The 16,900-nt window shown below is 40.0% G+C and overlaps 2 protein-coding genes across 7 annotated transcripts in view; one reads left to right on the top strand and one right to left on the bottom strand.

Moving 5' to 3' along the window:
- The window catches only part of LOC135494137 (kelch-like protein 8), a 322,348-nt gene that overhangs the window by 157,909 nt on the left and 147,539 nt on the right, over positions 1-16,900 (top strand). The gene's annotated exons all lie outside the window — the stretch shown is intronic.
- Positions 1,709-7,581, bottom strand: LOC135493505 (uncharacterized). The gene is made up of 13 exons (XM_064780884.1): positions 7,425-7,581; positions 7,063-7,183; positions 6,847-6,915; positions 6,397-6,631; positions 5,879-6,049; positions 5,302-5,662; positions 4,775-4,967; positions 4,303-4,560; positions 3,945-4,116; positions 3,520-3,668; positions 3,233-3,252; positions 2,441-2,653; positions 1,709-1,771 (listed from the first exon to the last, which is right to left on the bottom strand). Exons 1-13 carry the CDS (start codon positions 7,488-7,490, stop codon positions 1,709-1,711), a joined length of 2,091 nt encoding a protein of 696 aa, XP_064636954.1. The 5' UTR covers positions 7,491-7,581.

Raw genomic sequence — 16,900 nt, 5'->3', positions numbered from 1 at the left:
TATGCTGGAACTGATGACACGAAACCAATCAGCCAGTCAGCCATGAGATTGACAGGATTGGGAAAGAAGACACTGTATCTTAGCTGATTTGTCCTTCACGATTTGGTCTTGTTTTACTGTCTTATACAAGTTGATTGAATAAAGAAGCCTTGAAATTTAAAATGCATCTCTGAATTTTTATTTATCATAATAAGGGGCCGTCTCCAAATTGATTTCGTTTCAAACGCGTTTGAAACGTATCTAAGATCGTTTGAAATTCGTTTGAAATGTGAACAATAAAAACGCACCCAAACGATCTTGAAACGTTTGTAAAACGATTGTCAAACGCTGGCCCTACCGTTTATTTCCCGTTTGAAAGCGAACGCAATTTCGTTTCACCCTAAACGAACTTCGTTTGAAGAGCGTTTGAAATTCGTTTGAAGAGCGTTTAGAAAAGCGCTTCGTTTCGTCAAAAACGGCAATGCGCCATTTGTCAGCAAACGCGTTCCAAACGCTTTTCATTTTCTTTCAAATAGTTTCCGTGAAAAAGAAATATATTCCTGCCGTTTGTGTTAAAACGAATTCCAAATGGCTGGAGTTATCGTAAAAAATCATGAAAATGGCGACCTGTGCAAAACGAACTGTGATTTTTTTCTGCTTCGATTCTAAAGTATGTGGACAACAGTGCTCTTGGATGCCCATTCAGTGACCACATTACGTTTGCTTAAGGGTTAAACCCTATTTCTTTGTTAGAAAAATGTAAAAAGATACGGTGGGTTGCTTTTACTGACGTATTCATTTTGGTCGGGACGAATGACTGTGCTGCCAGCGGGCCCGGATTCTCGACGAAGGAAATTTGTGATCGCATTTATGTAAGTTTTCAAGCTAGCAGTCATCATGGTAGTGTTAGGCCTGCATTGATGTGGAAGGAAAATGGAGCTAGTAAAGTTTGGCCATAAGTTTTATATGACGTAAAGTCCTTTTTAAATCAAATGATGAAGAAGCAATCATTGAACTTATGCAAAATATTGTAAACATTGGAAGACATATGGATAGACAACTTCAAGTATAAAATTGCTTGATTAGGTTGCTTGTTTCGAAGAAGAGGTTGATAGGGTTTTGAAATAGCGTTTTATGGTCTCTGTAATATTGCTTTCATGAAATAGTATGTCATGTTTGTGTGCTGCACCAAATTCGTGTGTGACAGTTTCGACTATTCCCCCGAGGAACATGGATGACAAAGCGTGGTTGAAGGCAAAGCAGACCAACAAGGCTATCAAGGCATTGAAGATGACGTATGCAGTAGAGGTATTTTGTTTCAAAAGAACCCACGGACCACTTCATGAACACCACATAAACATCCTTCAACTTGTCTGAAGTTTTCTGTGGTGTTTCAGAGGTGTTTTGAAGGGTGTTTTCTGAGGTGTTTTAGGGATTATTTTTAGTAGAGTTCTAATACACGGCAATCCCCACAATGACGTCATCGATATTACCATGAATATTGATGTTACGGCTTTTTTTCATCGCCCTGAACTCTATAACGTAATCATCTTTTACAGACGTATTTGATTTTTGCTGATTATAGGCCCCAGATTCTGATCATTTCGGTGCTTTTGAAGCACTTTTTGGCTCCGATTTTTAACATCACCGGCCGGTGAGGCCGGGATTTTGTCAATCACGCATACATTAGCATGTATTAAGCTCCGCCCCCGTTATGTTAACGTCATCCTCATGGCCGATCCCGCGAGCTGTCGAGTATGTTGAGCGAAGAAAACGGAGAACTGTGTGACGGCTGAAAGTAGGAATCAGAACTAATAGGGCTCGTAAATGCTTATCTATGAAATATCATGCCCATCTGACTGTTTGAATGATTAATGAGCGTGTTATTTTGAGAAAGGAGCGAGCGAATATGCCCGGAAATAGATCATTCGCGAAACGGTAGCGAATAGACAGGGAGATCACTACACTACTTCCTTTTGCAATGTTGGGCAGATCCGTAATATCGCCATACCCACGTATGAATGGCTGTGGAGCAACTCGTCACCCCCTGGTGATGGACACAAATTTGCTGAAAGCAAATTTCACAGTTCTAGTTCAATACTTTAGTAGTGCAGTGAAGACATGATGCTTTTTCTACCTTCCCAAAAGCAAAATAATGTCACAACCTGCCATACGCATTTCCAACAAAACAATACAACCCAGCTATAATAAACTTACCAACCAACACAAAATCGACAATATTTTCAGATTTATTACGAATCACCACTGATCAATTCACAATTAAAACCCTCAAATCTTACAATATATAAAGACTCTTCACCATTACAAAAATATTTTAGGTCTACAATTCAAATAACAACCATCATAATCACCACAAACACATAAAAACGCCCAAGTCTAGTCTTCACTTGTACCAAAACTGCTGACAATTTCCAGAACCGTGTCTGGCTGCCGTACACACCTGGCAGAACGAATATGGATAACGAACAACCACATCTTCAACTTTAGATGTACGAGCCCCCGGTAGCTTGAGAGTAATCTTCACAAGCTGCGTCAACACCTTACTTCCTTCCAAAGTTGGGTGCAATCCATCATTGCGGCTCACCAAATCTGCTTTTGCTGGCCTTTCATCCTGGCTGCTATCTTTCTGCCCACGGCCTCTACAGAAAACACGCTGAAATCATAACACACAATTATTAATTATATACCATGCACATAACATTACAGCTATGAATACTAATATGAACCGGCTCTATTACACTTGCAAAACTTATGTTCATCACAAATCAAACACTAAGCCTGCACGCCATGAGTATCTCCGCTATTAATAGTAATAACATCCCAACAAAAATCCACTTACACAAACATTGCATATCTTCACTGCATACGTCATATGTAGTTGATGGAGTTTTCAGTAAAAGCATTTGCTAGTCTTCACCCATTGACTGGGTGTGTGATTTGTACATTTAATGATCTAAAAATACAATTATTTTATACAACTTTGCAATTTACTTCTTCTTATGTATACATGTATGATATAAGACATTTCTGAAGAATGGATTATGGGCAGCTTGACTGCTTGATATCTGCCCAGAAAGAGTCATGTGGATTGAATATAATGTACAATGTAGTATTTTTGATGCTTACCATGACTAGAATCGTCCTTGATTGGTCTCACTGAGTAACCACCTTTCTTGGATTTGATGAAGGTTAGCTATTAATAGTAATAACATCCCAACAAAAATCCACTTACACAAACATTGCATATCTTCACTGCATACGTCATATGTAGTTTATGGAGTTTTCAGTAAAAGCATTTGCTAGTCTTCACCCATTGACTGGGTGTGTGATTTGTACATTTAATGATCTAAAAATACAATTATTTTATACAACTTTGCAATTTACTTCTTCTTATGTATACATGTATGATATAAGACATTTCTGAAGAATGGATTATGGGCAGCTTGACTGCTTGATATCTGCCCAGAAAGAGTCATGTGGATTGAATATAATGTACAATGTAGTATTTTTGATGCTTACCATGACTAGAATCGTCCTTGATTGGTCTCACTGAGTAACCACCTTTCTTGGATTTGATGAAGGTTACTGACCATCTTAGTTTCCCGTCCTCAGGCGTTGCCTGCTCCCTGTCACCATTTTCGTTATAATGTAGCGCTGACAGGAGAAGCCTAAAAAGTAAAATATAAAAAGTTCTCAGATACTTGTGCATGTATGTCATTCAAGGCTCATCGGCGCGTGAAGTTCTCAACTGATAAATTGACTTGATTGATAGATTTTGGAACATCACTCAGCTGTGCCTGGTTCTGTCTTATTTCAAGTACACGTACACACCTCACTGACAAATTTCTAAAGTTGGTAATTTCATGAAGACTTTGAGTAGATTTCACTACTCCAGGACTTCATGTACATTTGTACTGCGGCCTTCTATCAAACTTGGAATTTACCTGCATAGCATCCCTTTGAAGCTGAATGCTGTCATTTTGGGGGCAAAATGGAGGATGAGACTGTGATATGCCTCAATACTTGACGTCTGTTCGCCAGGAGACATTTTCTTCACAGCCGGTTTGAAGTAGGCATTGTCAATAATGTTGCCAGCTTTCACTGATGCTGCCGATCCTGAAATTTGAAAATGTGAATAGGTCACACAAATAATTTGATGTTCATTTTATCACTAGAAGACAGACCATTCTATCCGAGAGTTTTGTTTTGAAACATCTCTCCAAAAACTTTGTGCATGTCGTGATGCATGTCCACTCAAGTCGATACCCGAAGGTCTTCGATATCAATTCGAGAAATACTCACCTTGTTCAAGCCACCTCGTGCCCTTCTGCCGCCCAACTAATCGACCATGGCCGCACTTCGGATATACCCCTCCATGTCCTTTGTGTTTGTTGTGCATGTGGTTGTCCAACGACAACCACTTGGCCAGCATCATATTTGGGTCCCCATCTGGAGTTGTTGCAGCGCACCAGTAAAGGTGATTGATTATAGACCTCCGCCACTCCTCTAAAATCCCACAGTTTTTCTCCTTTGAAGCCTTGTCAACCTTCTTCTTCAAACCTGGAAAAAAGGAGAACAGTCCTAAAATTCTAGCAATTATCAATTTGCTATGGACTATGACATTCATTTTTGTAAAGTGTTTCTCTTGACTCGTGCATTCACTTTTCTAATAAATCTCCACACTGGACCAGGCTGAAAAGTTCAATCTAAGAACAGTACTGTACTCTAAATAATTTCATGCCTAATATAATATGTAGACACTACGGACACTTACTCTTGGCCAAATGCCAGACGTCAAAACGATGGTCTGTATCCGGTAGATTTTCTCTGAGCCACTTGTTGATTTGGATATGCCGATCAGTCACTATTTTTGAAATAGTGACATCCTCCGTTTCCAGGTATCTAACACATCGAATCAACCCTTCCTTCTCCATGTTAACACTATGGTTGACGCCCTCTTCATTCGACTGAAAGAGATGAGGTATGGAGATTGATACTTATGTCCTAATGTGCATATCAATTTCATGGAATCAAATTAAAATCTAGTTACATGTACAATCTGGAGGAGTGTTCTACAAAGTACATTACAATGAGAACAAACTCTCCAATAAAATCCATGTTGTTTACATTTTATGTATGATTATCGTCATTGAACGGCAACAGTATGATATCAACAATGTTATCTAATGTGATCTTCTTCATGATAATCTGAAAACAAGGTTTACTGATCCATATTTACATGTACAATTTTCTTTTATATCGCCTGTGTAATTGAAAAGCAATAATTATAATTTTACTTACTTGAACTAATTGCACATCCAAAATGCGGTTGACATTCAACTCCAGGAGAGAGTAGGAGCCGTATTTTGCCCAATGCCCTGGGCTGTCTGATCTACCATCCCCTCCAACAACAACTGGCTTCCTGGAATCTTTCACTTCCTGCAACACTTCCTGCTGGTTCTCCCGCCACACTGTCATCACTGCCGGCCACAGGTATTGCCTCTGGTGCTGGTAGAAGGTGCCCCGTTTTATCGCTTGACATCCAAGATAACTGAAGACTTTCAGAGTTTTGGCTGCAGTTGAACCGGCGAAGAGGATGGCACTGGAGAGCAGCAAGTTTCCAGCTGGAATACGGTTGATAAATGGTTGGCTCTCCCAAAATCTGAAATGAAAGCAATGTTCAGCATGACACAATATGTACCAAGTGAAAAGGACTCTGGAGAAAACACTGTTAAACACCTAGCTATTATTTAGTCACACTAATGCTGAAAGATGTATTAATTGATTGATGTACTTGGTTAGCCAAAATTTTGGCAATCGGGGAAAAAAACATGACAACAATTTTCATATAAAAATACAGGATTTCCTTCAATCTTACCTTTCAAAAGAACATAGTTTATTGGAACAACATTGCTTAATGGATAGATATGTCCCTAGGGTCCTGATGTGTCTCTTGGCTGGGGAACAGCATACAGGACATATCTTGAAGAGTTCCATCAATTTCGAGTGGAACACCAGGTACTTCGTCTGACAGTGTGGATCATCTTTCCTACGGAAAAATCGAGAGAAAATTCACAAAGAATACACAAAAGTCAAAAGCACAGGAAAAATTCCAATCTGCATGATCTGTGTTGGTGATGACTATATAAAAGGATCAGTTTTGTGGACTGGTCAATATCACTGGTAAATTTACAAGGCTGTTTTTTAAAAATGATCGTACAAGCTGTTACCAGTGTTGGGCCCCTTTTTATAGAAATTCCTGGAAATAACATTTAGATGCTATATTGTTTTTTGTTATGTTGAGATGGCTTATATCAGATTACATGATTATGTTTTAGACAACCTTCTTCAATGCAAGGACACTGTAGTGTTACATAAATGTAGTAAAATACTCACTCATTCTCATTATCAATGAAGTTGAATTCTTCATCAGAGACCTCCTCGCTGCTGATGTCGCTCTCTGCTGGTTCATAGCTCTTGTCAAGGGGATCAACCGTATCTTCAAGAGATTCATCATCAGACGATTCTGACCCAGGTCCATCCTCCATTTCATTTGAAGCTGATTTGGCTTGAGGGCAATTTCCTGTGGCTATGTTTGGAAGGTGGTCAGGGTCAGTTCCAGTTGGTGTTCCTGTAAAATTCAATATACATGTAGCATTAGAACATGCAATATCATATCGATTTTATGTTAAAACTAATCGGATAGATTCTTGACAGTGAGACAACATGCAGATGCTGTGAAAATTTCCCGTGTTCAGTTCCAACATATTATCTAGACATAGACGGAGATCTTTCACAGTTTGTCTTTTTCATTTCTCTGAAAACATCATTTAATAAAAGCTTTACCTGATGAGGAAACATTTGGCTTGACATCAATGCTGGAAATGCTGCACACCTTTTCATCTGTTTGTGTTCCTGAATATAAAAACAAAAAGTTTCTCAAACTTGTCTCAGTTCCCTAATGAATTCTATTATTGTGTTCAATTTGGCAAAAGCTACTTGTTTATGGAGTCGCCCTGTTTTATGACCAATATTAGTATATTATGCTTTAAAAATACTTACCTATTGAGACTGTCACCTTGGTCTTTGGTTTTTCATAATTTGTCTGCACCCTCATCGAACGATGCTTTGGTCGCCGAATTCGCCTATTCACTTGGGTGAATTGACTTTTGGTCTGACAAGGCTGAAAAGGTGGATGAAAGAGTTCAAATAAAAACCATTGCCAAAACTTTGTTTCATGAATTCAACTTTTTGCTATGCATAGTCAAGTCTAGTTACATGGCTGCTTGTTGTAAATTCTGTTCCGAAATATTGAGTAAAAGAGACAAAATGTTTTCTTTCACCTGGAAGGCAATGATGATGGGGGAATTTTTTACTGTTCCATCCAGAGTAATGTCAGCTTGTTAGTTTGATTCTCAACTCACCACAGATTCCTGACCACCATCTTCATCATCACTGACATCAGCTTCGATAGCAGCTTGGAAATCCATGGCTTCCTTCCAAGCACCAGCAGCCTCCACGTCCTATGTAATTGTAAAAAGAATGAAATTATTGCCAGTGATTGTCCCACATGTCAGTCTACCCCTGATTATCTCGTCTTATATTGTCTAACTGCTCTATGCATCCGTCAGGAAGTAAGGAAATGTATGGGCCTTATACTGTCATGACTGTTCCTGTGTGATGCTTCATACATAGGCCTACAATTAGTACAATGCATAATAAGCATAACAAGAATGTAAACAAAACAAGACTTACTCGTTTTCTCTCCCGTTTTATCACGACGGCATTTCGACTTCCAGTCAATTTGGGGGTCGTAAAAATGTCTGATGAAGGACCAGGAACTGGGGTGAGAGGGCTTCGTGTAGCTTTCGGACGTTCTGTGACTGCAGGGGTCCCGTGTTTCGGCTTGCTGGGGAGAAGTGAAACGAACGGGATCGCATCGTCGGCCAGGCTCCAGTTCACTTTGATGTCCTTGGCATCTTTCTGATATGCCTTCGCCAGCATTTCTTTCTGCATTTGCCTGGACACACTGTTGGTCATATCGTCGGGAAAATATTCACTACATATCACTGCATTTTTGGTCCAAACGAAATCTGAACGGGAGTGGGAAACGACCCTGCATCAAGCTTTAAATCTCCGAGAATCATCAGCTCTATCAGGAAACAAATGCGCTCCAAATTCACTATTTGATGTGGTGTTGCCGCATCCATAAACAACACATCGTTTTCCCCGGTCTTTCCTCAGCTTCTTCAGGGTTTTAGTCCTCTTCTCCGGCGGTTCGGCAGTATCTTCACTTGTACAATCCATCGAAATCTTTCAGTATATGCCGCTGATGAGAACATTTTACCTTTATGTAGCCTGTAGGGGCCTAAGTTCCTAGTTAATCCCATTGTTTAGCCCGATAATCCCTCTAATTAGCATTCAGGAACATGGTTCGTCTGACACCTTTGGCTTATCAGCACCGCTGTCAAAACACGATATGGGTGTCCATCTCGTGACGTCATCCAACATGGCGGCCGTTATTGGAATTTCTTTAGCAGGCTCGTAGCAGACGATGGATTTGGAAATTTTAAAACGCTAATTAAAAAATAACTATCCGTAGGAAAATAATTATTTTCATTCAGGATTGATTAAATGACTGCCATTAACCCATTTCTAAAGTTTTATCAGTACATCAAATATCTATGAAGTCTCTCTTTAAGTAACACTGACAGAGGCCCATGCGTGCCTATCAATCAAGGGGCGGGTTGACAAGACTGAGAATAGTGTTGTACCGGTATTGATTATAATTCTATTTTTATGCCAATTTCGATGATTTGACGCAGACTTTGTGTCAAAATATTGAAAATAAGGATAACATACTGACATAGTCAACTAAAATATCAAAGTGTAAATGGGTGTGCGCATGCTACAATCCAGCCTTTCGTTCCAGTTAATACATTTTAAATGTATTTTTAAAAAAAGAGCATTCAGAATTATGAAATATCAATGCACTACCAGAAGCCTACAGAAGCCTTAAGACCTCACGAAGCTGACCAGATAAATGTGCAAATTCATTTCATTATTCTAAATATAATTGTTAAATTGAAGCAGCTTGTTTAGAAAGTGGCAGCTCAGTTTCCCTTTAAGTGACACTGACAGAGGAACATGCGTGCCTATCAATCAACGGGCGGGCTGACTAGACTGAGAGTGAGAATAGTGTTGTACCGGTATTGATTATAATTCTATTTTATATGCCAATATCGATGATTTGACGCAGACTTTGTGCCAAAATATTAAAAATAAAGAACAAATACCGGTATTAATAATATTTTCAATCTATCTAAAAATTAGCATTCAGAGTTATGAAATATCCATGCACTACCAGAAGCCTACAGAAGCCTTAAGACCTCACGAAGCTGACCAGATAAATGTACACATTCATTTCATTACCCATTCTAAATGTAACTCCTAAATTGAAGCAGCTTCATATAGAAGGTGGCAGCGCAGTCCCCTTTAAGTGACAGAGGCCCATGCACGTGCCCATCAATCATGGGACGGGCTGACAAGCCCGGGTATAGTGTTGTATTGATTACAATTCTATTTTATATGCCAATATCGGTGATTTGACGTAGACTTTGTGTCAAAATATTCAAAATAAGGATGACATAGTGAACCAAAATAACAAAGTGTAAATGTTGTGTGCTGCAATCCAGCCTTCCGTTCGAGTTAATACATTTTTTTTTTAAATATCAATTTCAAAAGAATGAGCATTCAGAAAATGAAATCTTCATGCACTACCAGAAGCCTACAGAAGCCATAAGACCTCACGAAGCTGACCAGATAAATGTGCACGTTAATTTCATTATTCTAAACATAGCCTTCTCTTGATTTGATAATGAAAACATGAAAACAGCTTGAATTTCCGGTAGGCATCTTCATTGGTGGCAGAAGGAAGTGTGAACACAGTTTATGAAACCAAGTATAAATACAGTACGGTAGATGGTTGGTATATCAAAGTTCGAAGAGAGCATTTTAGTATAGCATTACATTATAAAATCAAACCTACCTTTTTCTGCACCTGGTAGGCCTATGTCATTGACATCACCGAGTTCATCATGCTGAACACAAACCTGAAATAATTGATGGTGGAGATGGGGTTTAAATACATGTACGATCGTTTAAATCTTAAATGCATTGGGGAATACCGGGGAGAATACAGTCACCCAAAAAATAATCTGGGGGTATCGGTATCACCCAGTATCACAACGCCCTCAAAAAGTTCTCTTGTTGTTGTCGGTTGGATTAAAATTCTAACATTTATACGCATGTAGTTACTTTACCAAACGCTACTTCAGTCTGTTAACGTCATTAAGTAGGCCTAGGTCATTTGGTTGGTAATAAAGAGTGGGTAAGTTCGAAACTTTAATAGTCATATACCAAGGCAATACGGCCACCGCGCTGACGATGTTATTATATTTGTTTTGCAGCTTGGTATTGGCAGGACTCATTCAAATGGGAGAGCCAAGAGTACCAATATAGGGAATGGCTAGGACAGGCTATAGTGACTACTAGTATAGCCTACATGTGCAGTTACACAACGGCAAGTCTTGGAGGCAGGAATGATTCTGCCTATACATACATGTCATGTCTGGGCCGACCGCAAGAGCGATGTGCGCGAATCGGTACTAATTTAATTCTAGTCATAGACCTAGGCCTACTTGATACAAGCCTAACTACTTGAAATGAGAATTTAGGATTGATATTCAACACCTGCGATCGGCCCTGATGTCGCAGGTCTATGAACAGATAGGCATATAAAAGCACATTTATAGGCCGAGTACTAAAAACAGTGATACGGTAGCAATTAGAAGCAAATTTCTCTAGATGCAACTGTTGAATCTCAATTAGACTTACCGATAAAGATCGAAAATAACGAAGATAAATGGGCAAAATACACATCCGTCTTTCAAGATATAAATCAATGAAAGAATGAAACAAGAGCATCGCATGCGCATTTCGTGCACATTTCGTTTGAAACGAAGTACGTTTTAAGTTCGTTTGATAGTGCGTTTTCCGTTCGTTTGAAACGAATAACGTTTCCAGTTCGTTTGAAACGAAGTGCGTTCGACAATCGTTTCGTCTGAAACGAAGTGCGTTCGACAATCGTTTGACGTGCGTTTGAGATCCGTTTAGTACGATCGTTTGGAAATCGTTTGGCAAGCGTTCTGATCGGATGTGTTCGTTTGGGTGCGTTTCGAAATTTTCGTCTGGGGTGTGCGTTTGATTTCAAACGCTTTTCAAACGGCTGATGAACGGATGATTTTCGTTTGAATTTCGTTTTAGAATAAACGCTTTTTGCCCGTTTCAAACGCGTTTGAAACGAAATCAATTTGGAGACGGCCCCTAACAAGATATAAAGCTTGCCTATTAAACCTAAACTCTTGAACATGCAACCTTTAATTGAAAGCACAATGAAATGTTACCCTACATTGGTGGCATTGTAGAATCCCACTTCCTGCCTACAATGTAGATGAGAGTGCGTTTGAATGTAATGCCACGATTGGCATTGAGAACTAGCACGCTCTGAACTTTCACATGAAGACTACTGTGTGTTTTTAACAAGTGTAAGTGTTTGGGTTTGTTGGGAATGTTCTTATTACATTGCCACATCAGTTCCTTCCATATGCTTGTGTTGGACTGGCCACTGCATAAACTGGATAGTTGCTTGCATGTATAATGGTCTGGTCTCCCCTGAAAGGCTGTGTTCCAAAACGGTTGGTAATGTGTTGAATGGAGTTTGTATTCGTTGCTGGACCAGTTGATTCCTATATAGAGTGCTTTCACGACCAGCCATATTGGAGGGTAGGACAATGATTCATCATTGTTATATGCTTGACTTGACTGAATCAAATGCTATCATGGTCATAAGGGCTTGCATTCTTTTGTCTGTTTTTCCAGCATGGCACGTGATGACATTGCATGAAAGCACTCTACATGTATGAACGATTTTATCCAGTACCGCATTTTCCCCTGGGAATTCGTCCCATGTCATCGTCCCAATGTGGTGACTCAAAATTGCTATGTAAATATCGATAATCAGTTGGTAGACTGCTGGACCTAGCCTTAGCTGGGTGGAGCTTTCAAGGATTTATAGTCCTACGTATATACTACCCCCAAGTGGAGCTGATCATCAATCTAATGCACTCAAACAGTCGTCAGAGCTGACTCCATTTTTAGCTCACCTCTTTGTAGAGGTGAGCTAATCCCATACCGTGGCGTCCGTCGTCCGTCGTCGTCGTCGTCGTCGTCGTCGTCGTCGTCGTCGTCGTCCGTCGTCGTCGTCGTCCGTCGTCGTCCGTCGTCTGTTAGCAGGGCACGTTTCGTAACCGTTAGAGCTATTGAGTTGAAACTTGGTACACATGTACCCTTATGTAATGACACCTTGGAGACCAAGTGTTGGTCCGATTCGTTTCATGGTTTGGCCACCAGGGGGCCAAACGTTAAAAGTGAAAATATGCAATATCTCCCTTAATAGTTGTCGGGAAATTTTGAAAAAAAATATGGTAGGTACTTCTAGCAAAGGTGCATCATATATCCTCCGGGTTTTTGATTTGACCTCCTTTTCAAGGTCACAGAGGTCAAAGTTTGCTGATTCACTGAACAGTAGCATGTTTCCTATCTATTTTAGCTAGAAGGTTTTAAACCAGTGTGGACATGTATCTGGGGATTGTCTATTCCACCCCTAAAATTTCGGCCGTTCGGACATCAAATATGGCCGCCAGGCAGCCATCTTGAAAAATAAACACAGTACTATTACTCCGAAACTAATGATCGGATTGCAACCAAATTTGATCTGGATGTATATCTGTGTACTCTCTACTAAATCCTTGATTTTTTATCAAATGTGATAGCCAATATGGGTGCCAGGCGGGCATCTTGAAAAATTCTTAGTTTGGCCACCCGGGGGCCAAATTTAATGTCCAAAGTTAAAATGTTTGATTGCTCGTTTAATAGTGGTCTGATTTTCATAACATTTTTATGGTAGGTACTCCTAGCAAGGATACATTTCATAAATGTGGGTTTTTGATTTGACCTACTTCTCAAGGTCACAGAGGTCAAAGTTTTCCTATGGCACCGCCATTTTACAATGACGGCACGTTTTGTCACTGCTTTAGCTACAGATCCCTAACTTGGTACGAATGTACCCCTATACTCTTAGACTAAACTGCAGTCTTTTTCTGATTCTCAGTTTGGCCAGCAGGGCCCCAAATGTTAATAGTGGACTCTCCCCTAAGGATACCTGTAGTCACCTCAATTAAATTCAACTTACGCATTATTTTATCTCTCATGTAATTTCATTGTAAAACATTACTTCATTTCTTTCTTACATTTAAAACCATGCTAATGCTTCGTCCATCTTCCCTTCACAAGAGGTGAGCACAATGGCCCTGGCCATTTCATACTGTTAGTCGAGGTCGAGGCAATATGCAGTGGGTAAGAATTGCCAATTTTTAATGGGGATTTCTGACTACTGGTAGTCTTTGTCATCATGACTAATGAGGGCCCGTAAGGTTACTCCGAACTTGGTTCTCTTCTGATATTTTCTCTACAGATTGTAGGCCATTGCATGCTTCCCCTCTAACTCCGCTCTTCAAATAAAACCGCAGTCCCAAGGCGGCCGGTCTGTCTCAGTGCTTCGCTTGTAGGCTACGTGCGTGTACATGTGTAGATGATGGGCTAAAAAAAGGTGAGTTTCGTCGCCCGGTGAAGAACAACTAGATTCATGCCTTGACCATGGTGCCAATTGGTGAAAGGTAAGACTAATACAAATGGGTGTTTGCGGGAACCGCACGAAGATACCACCAGTAATAATCAATACTGCATTGAACATTCCTATGAGTTGACAAAGGACAATTGGTGCTAGTATCAAACTGGCGGTTACGAAGGTACCTTTCAGCTGACATACTTACCTAGCGACATTGATTAAGGACCATTAGAGCCAAGCTGGTCAAAATTTGGCCAATTCACATCCAGGCAGGTGTCTGCATTGTTGCCTGATTGATATAAGAGGGTGACGTAAGAGACTGCATCATAGCCAGTTGTCACAATCAAGTAAGGGACAGCAATGTAGCCTGAGTGATATGAGAGAAGAGGGTGATGTAAGAGATGGCATCAGAGCCTGATGTCACAATCAAGAGCCTGCATTGTAGCCTGATAGATATAATCTAGGAGGGTGATGTAAGAGACTGCATCATAGCCAGATGTCGCAATCAAGTAAGAGACGGCATTGTAGCCTGATTGATATAAGTATTGTTTTAGTGCACTAAATTAATGATCAGCTCCACTTGGGGGTTGTATACACGTAGGACTAAAAATCCATGAAAGCTCCACCCAGCTAAGGCAAGTAAGATACCGCACTGTAGCCTGAATGATTTGAGAGAAGAGTGTAATGTCACAATCAAGTATGTGACCGAATTGTAGCCTGATCGATATAAGAGAAGATAGTGATTTAAGAGACAGCATTATGCCTGATGTCACAGTCAATTATGACTTCATTGTAGCCTGATTGATATAAGAGAAGAGGGTGATGCAAGAGACGGCGTCATGCCTCATGTCACATTCAAGTAAGAGACCACACTGTAGCCTGATTGATATGAGAGAAGAGGGTGATATAAGAGACGGCATCATGCCTCATGTCACTATCAAGAGACTGCATTGTAGCCTTATGGGACGGAATAGGGCAGTGTCACAAGAACTAATCTGAACTAAAGATAATGAAGGAGAGATTTGCACTGAACTTCTTTTATGACCTTCTGTCCTACTTTAAGACTGTTATAGCTAAAGTAGTCGTGTTTGGTATCGAACTAAAGGTAATGAACAGTATGTACGTGCTAACCCATTTTCATTACCAACTGGCCTACTTTGAGACGGTTAAAGCTAAAGGTGTCGTCCGTGTTTGATATCAAACTAAAAGTGTTGATGAGTAGGTTTGCCCTGATACTTTTATTACCTACTAAACAACTTAACCCAATAGAGCCACCTATTTCCATCTGTAATGGCCTATTTTTTTGGGCTCACCGTTTAGGTTAGTCTATACAATACATCGGTGTCTGTCGTCCATCGTAAAAAGAAAGTGTGATATATCTCTTAAAAGGGACCCGTTTTCGAAAAAATTTTGATGGTAGGTATTCCTAGCAAGGAAACATCACATATCATGCGGGTTTTGGATTTGACCTAGTTTTCAAGGTCACAGAGGTGAAATGGTGTAAATTGGCCGTTTGAGTGTAACTATGGCACGTTTCTTAAACACTAAAGCTATGAACTTGAAATTTGGTACACATGACTCACTATGTCATGTAACCTCTGACAATGAATTTCGGTCCGATCTCATTCTTGACTTGGCCACCAGGGGTCTAGAAGTCGAAACCTAAAAAGTATGATATCTCTCCTATGAGTGACTCGTTTTTCAATAACATTTTGATGGTGGGTTCTCCTAGCAAGGGTACATCATATAACAGGGTTTTTGATTTGTCCAAATTTTCAAGGTCGTAGAGGTCAAATGGTGTAAATTGGTCGTTTGAGTGTAACTATGGCACGTTTCGTAACTGTAAAAGCTATGAACTTGTAATTTGGTACACATGACTCCCTACGACACCGAATTTTGATCTGATCTGATTCTCAAATTGGACACCAGGAGGCCAAAACTAAAAAAGGGAAAAAGTGCAATATCCTGCTTATAAGTGAGTTGTTTTTAGCTCAGCTGACAAAGTCAGCGGAGCTAGTCAAATAGCTATTCGATTGGTGTCCGTCATTCCATCCATCCAGCCATCTGTAGACAAAGTTGGGCATTTTGTAATCATACAACCGAGGCACTTCAAATCTAGTCTTGCTTATAAACACCGCAGGAAAAAAATTTGGGCGATTCGACTCAAATTCAGCTCCCCAGGGGGCAAAATGCGTAAATGAAAAAACAATTTTTTGATGCTCTATTCCAGCAGATAAAAGCTTGAAATAAAGTTGAAAAGGTCTTCATGATACAGAAGTTTTGATATAAAATAGATTAGTGTCGATTTATATCACCAGTTGGCGGTAGTGAGCAAAACTGTTGTTTGACCCCGCTTTAAATTTCCCGCCGGTTACCTGGAGTACTATCATCAAGAAAATGGCGGTGACCTTTTTATTTCTACCGGAGCGATGATTTTGTAAGTGACAAATTTTCTTTTTTAAGCCTTTACGGAAACGTATTTTGGTACGAAACTTCACACGTTTATAGAAAAGGTCAACGAGAATGTGTTCAAATGCCCTCATAACGATGAGTTCAACAGAATTTGGTCAAAACAACCTTCGAATGGAGTCAACTTTCTTTGCGAAATTGAAGCGACGACCTCATTATTTATCGTAATTTATGCAGATCTGAGTCAAGCTGATGGGTGATGTTCTGATTTGTGTTCAAACTATTGGAAACTTCGGAAATTAGTTCTATTAATTCTACTATTCTGCAGGAGTATATTATAGCCATTGATGTTGACAGCTAAAAGTAAAAGCACGAAAACTTTGTTCAGGTTTCTCGTCCAATCACGTGACCTCTCCAACACTCGATAATGCACTCTTTTCTTCCACGTTTTAGGCCAATCTTCGGCCTGAACATGAAATCTAATAAGCGCAGTACTTAAATCAGATGTTTCTCTCGCCTTGAAAACATTCCTGGGTAAAATCCATTGAGATTAGCCGAGTTAATCCACTTTTTCCGTGCCTAAAATCTCTGCCGCTGAATTCTATAAATAGAAACTATTAACATCGCGGCAGTGTTGTTCCCATTGTGCGCCCTCCCACTTCACACCATGTCAGGAACTTTTACGGAGAGAGAGGGCGTGCGGTAAGAAGAATGGCCAAAATGACGTCACGTTTTCCTGGCAAT

This window comes from Lineus longissimus, chromosome 9 (genome assembly GCF_910592395.1).
Source record: "Lineus longissimus chromosome 9, tnLinLong1.2, whole genome shotgun sequence".
Lineage (NCBI taxonomy): Eukaryota > Metazoa > Nemertea > Pilidiophora > Heteronemertea > Lineidae > Lineus > Lineus longissimus.
Note: the sequence above shows the minus strand (reverse complement) of the source record. Positions and strands in the feature narration are given on the sequence as shown.

Excerpts from the sequence above, each read along its gene's own strand:
- LOC135493505 (XM_064780884.1), bottom strand. The coding sequence starts at position 7,490 with ATGGATTTCCAAGCTGCTATCGAAGCTGATGTCAGTGATGATGAAGAT. Across the intron at positions 3,253-3,519 it reads CAAGGACGATTCTAGTCATG|TGAAGATATGCAATGTTTGT; the intron begins GTAAGCATCAAA and ends TGACGTATGCAG. Across the intron at positions 2,654-3,232 it reads TGAAGATATGCAATGTTTGT|CGTGTTTTCTGTAGAGGCCG; the intron begins GTAAGTGGATTT and ends TTATGATTTCAG.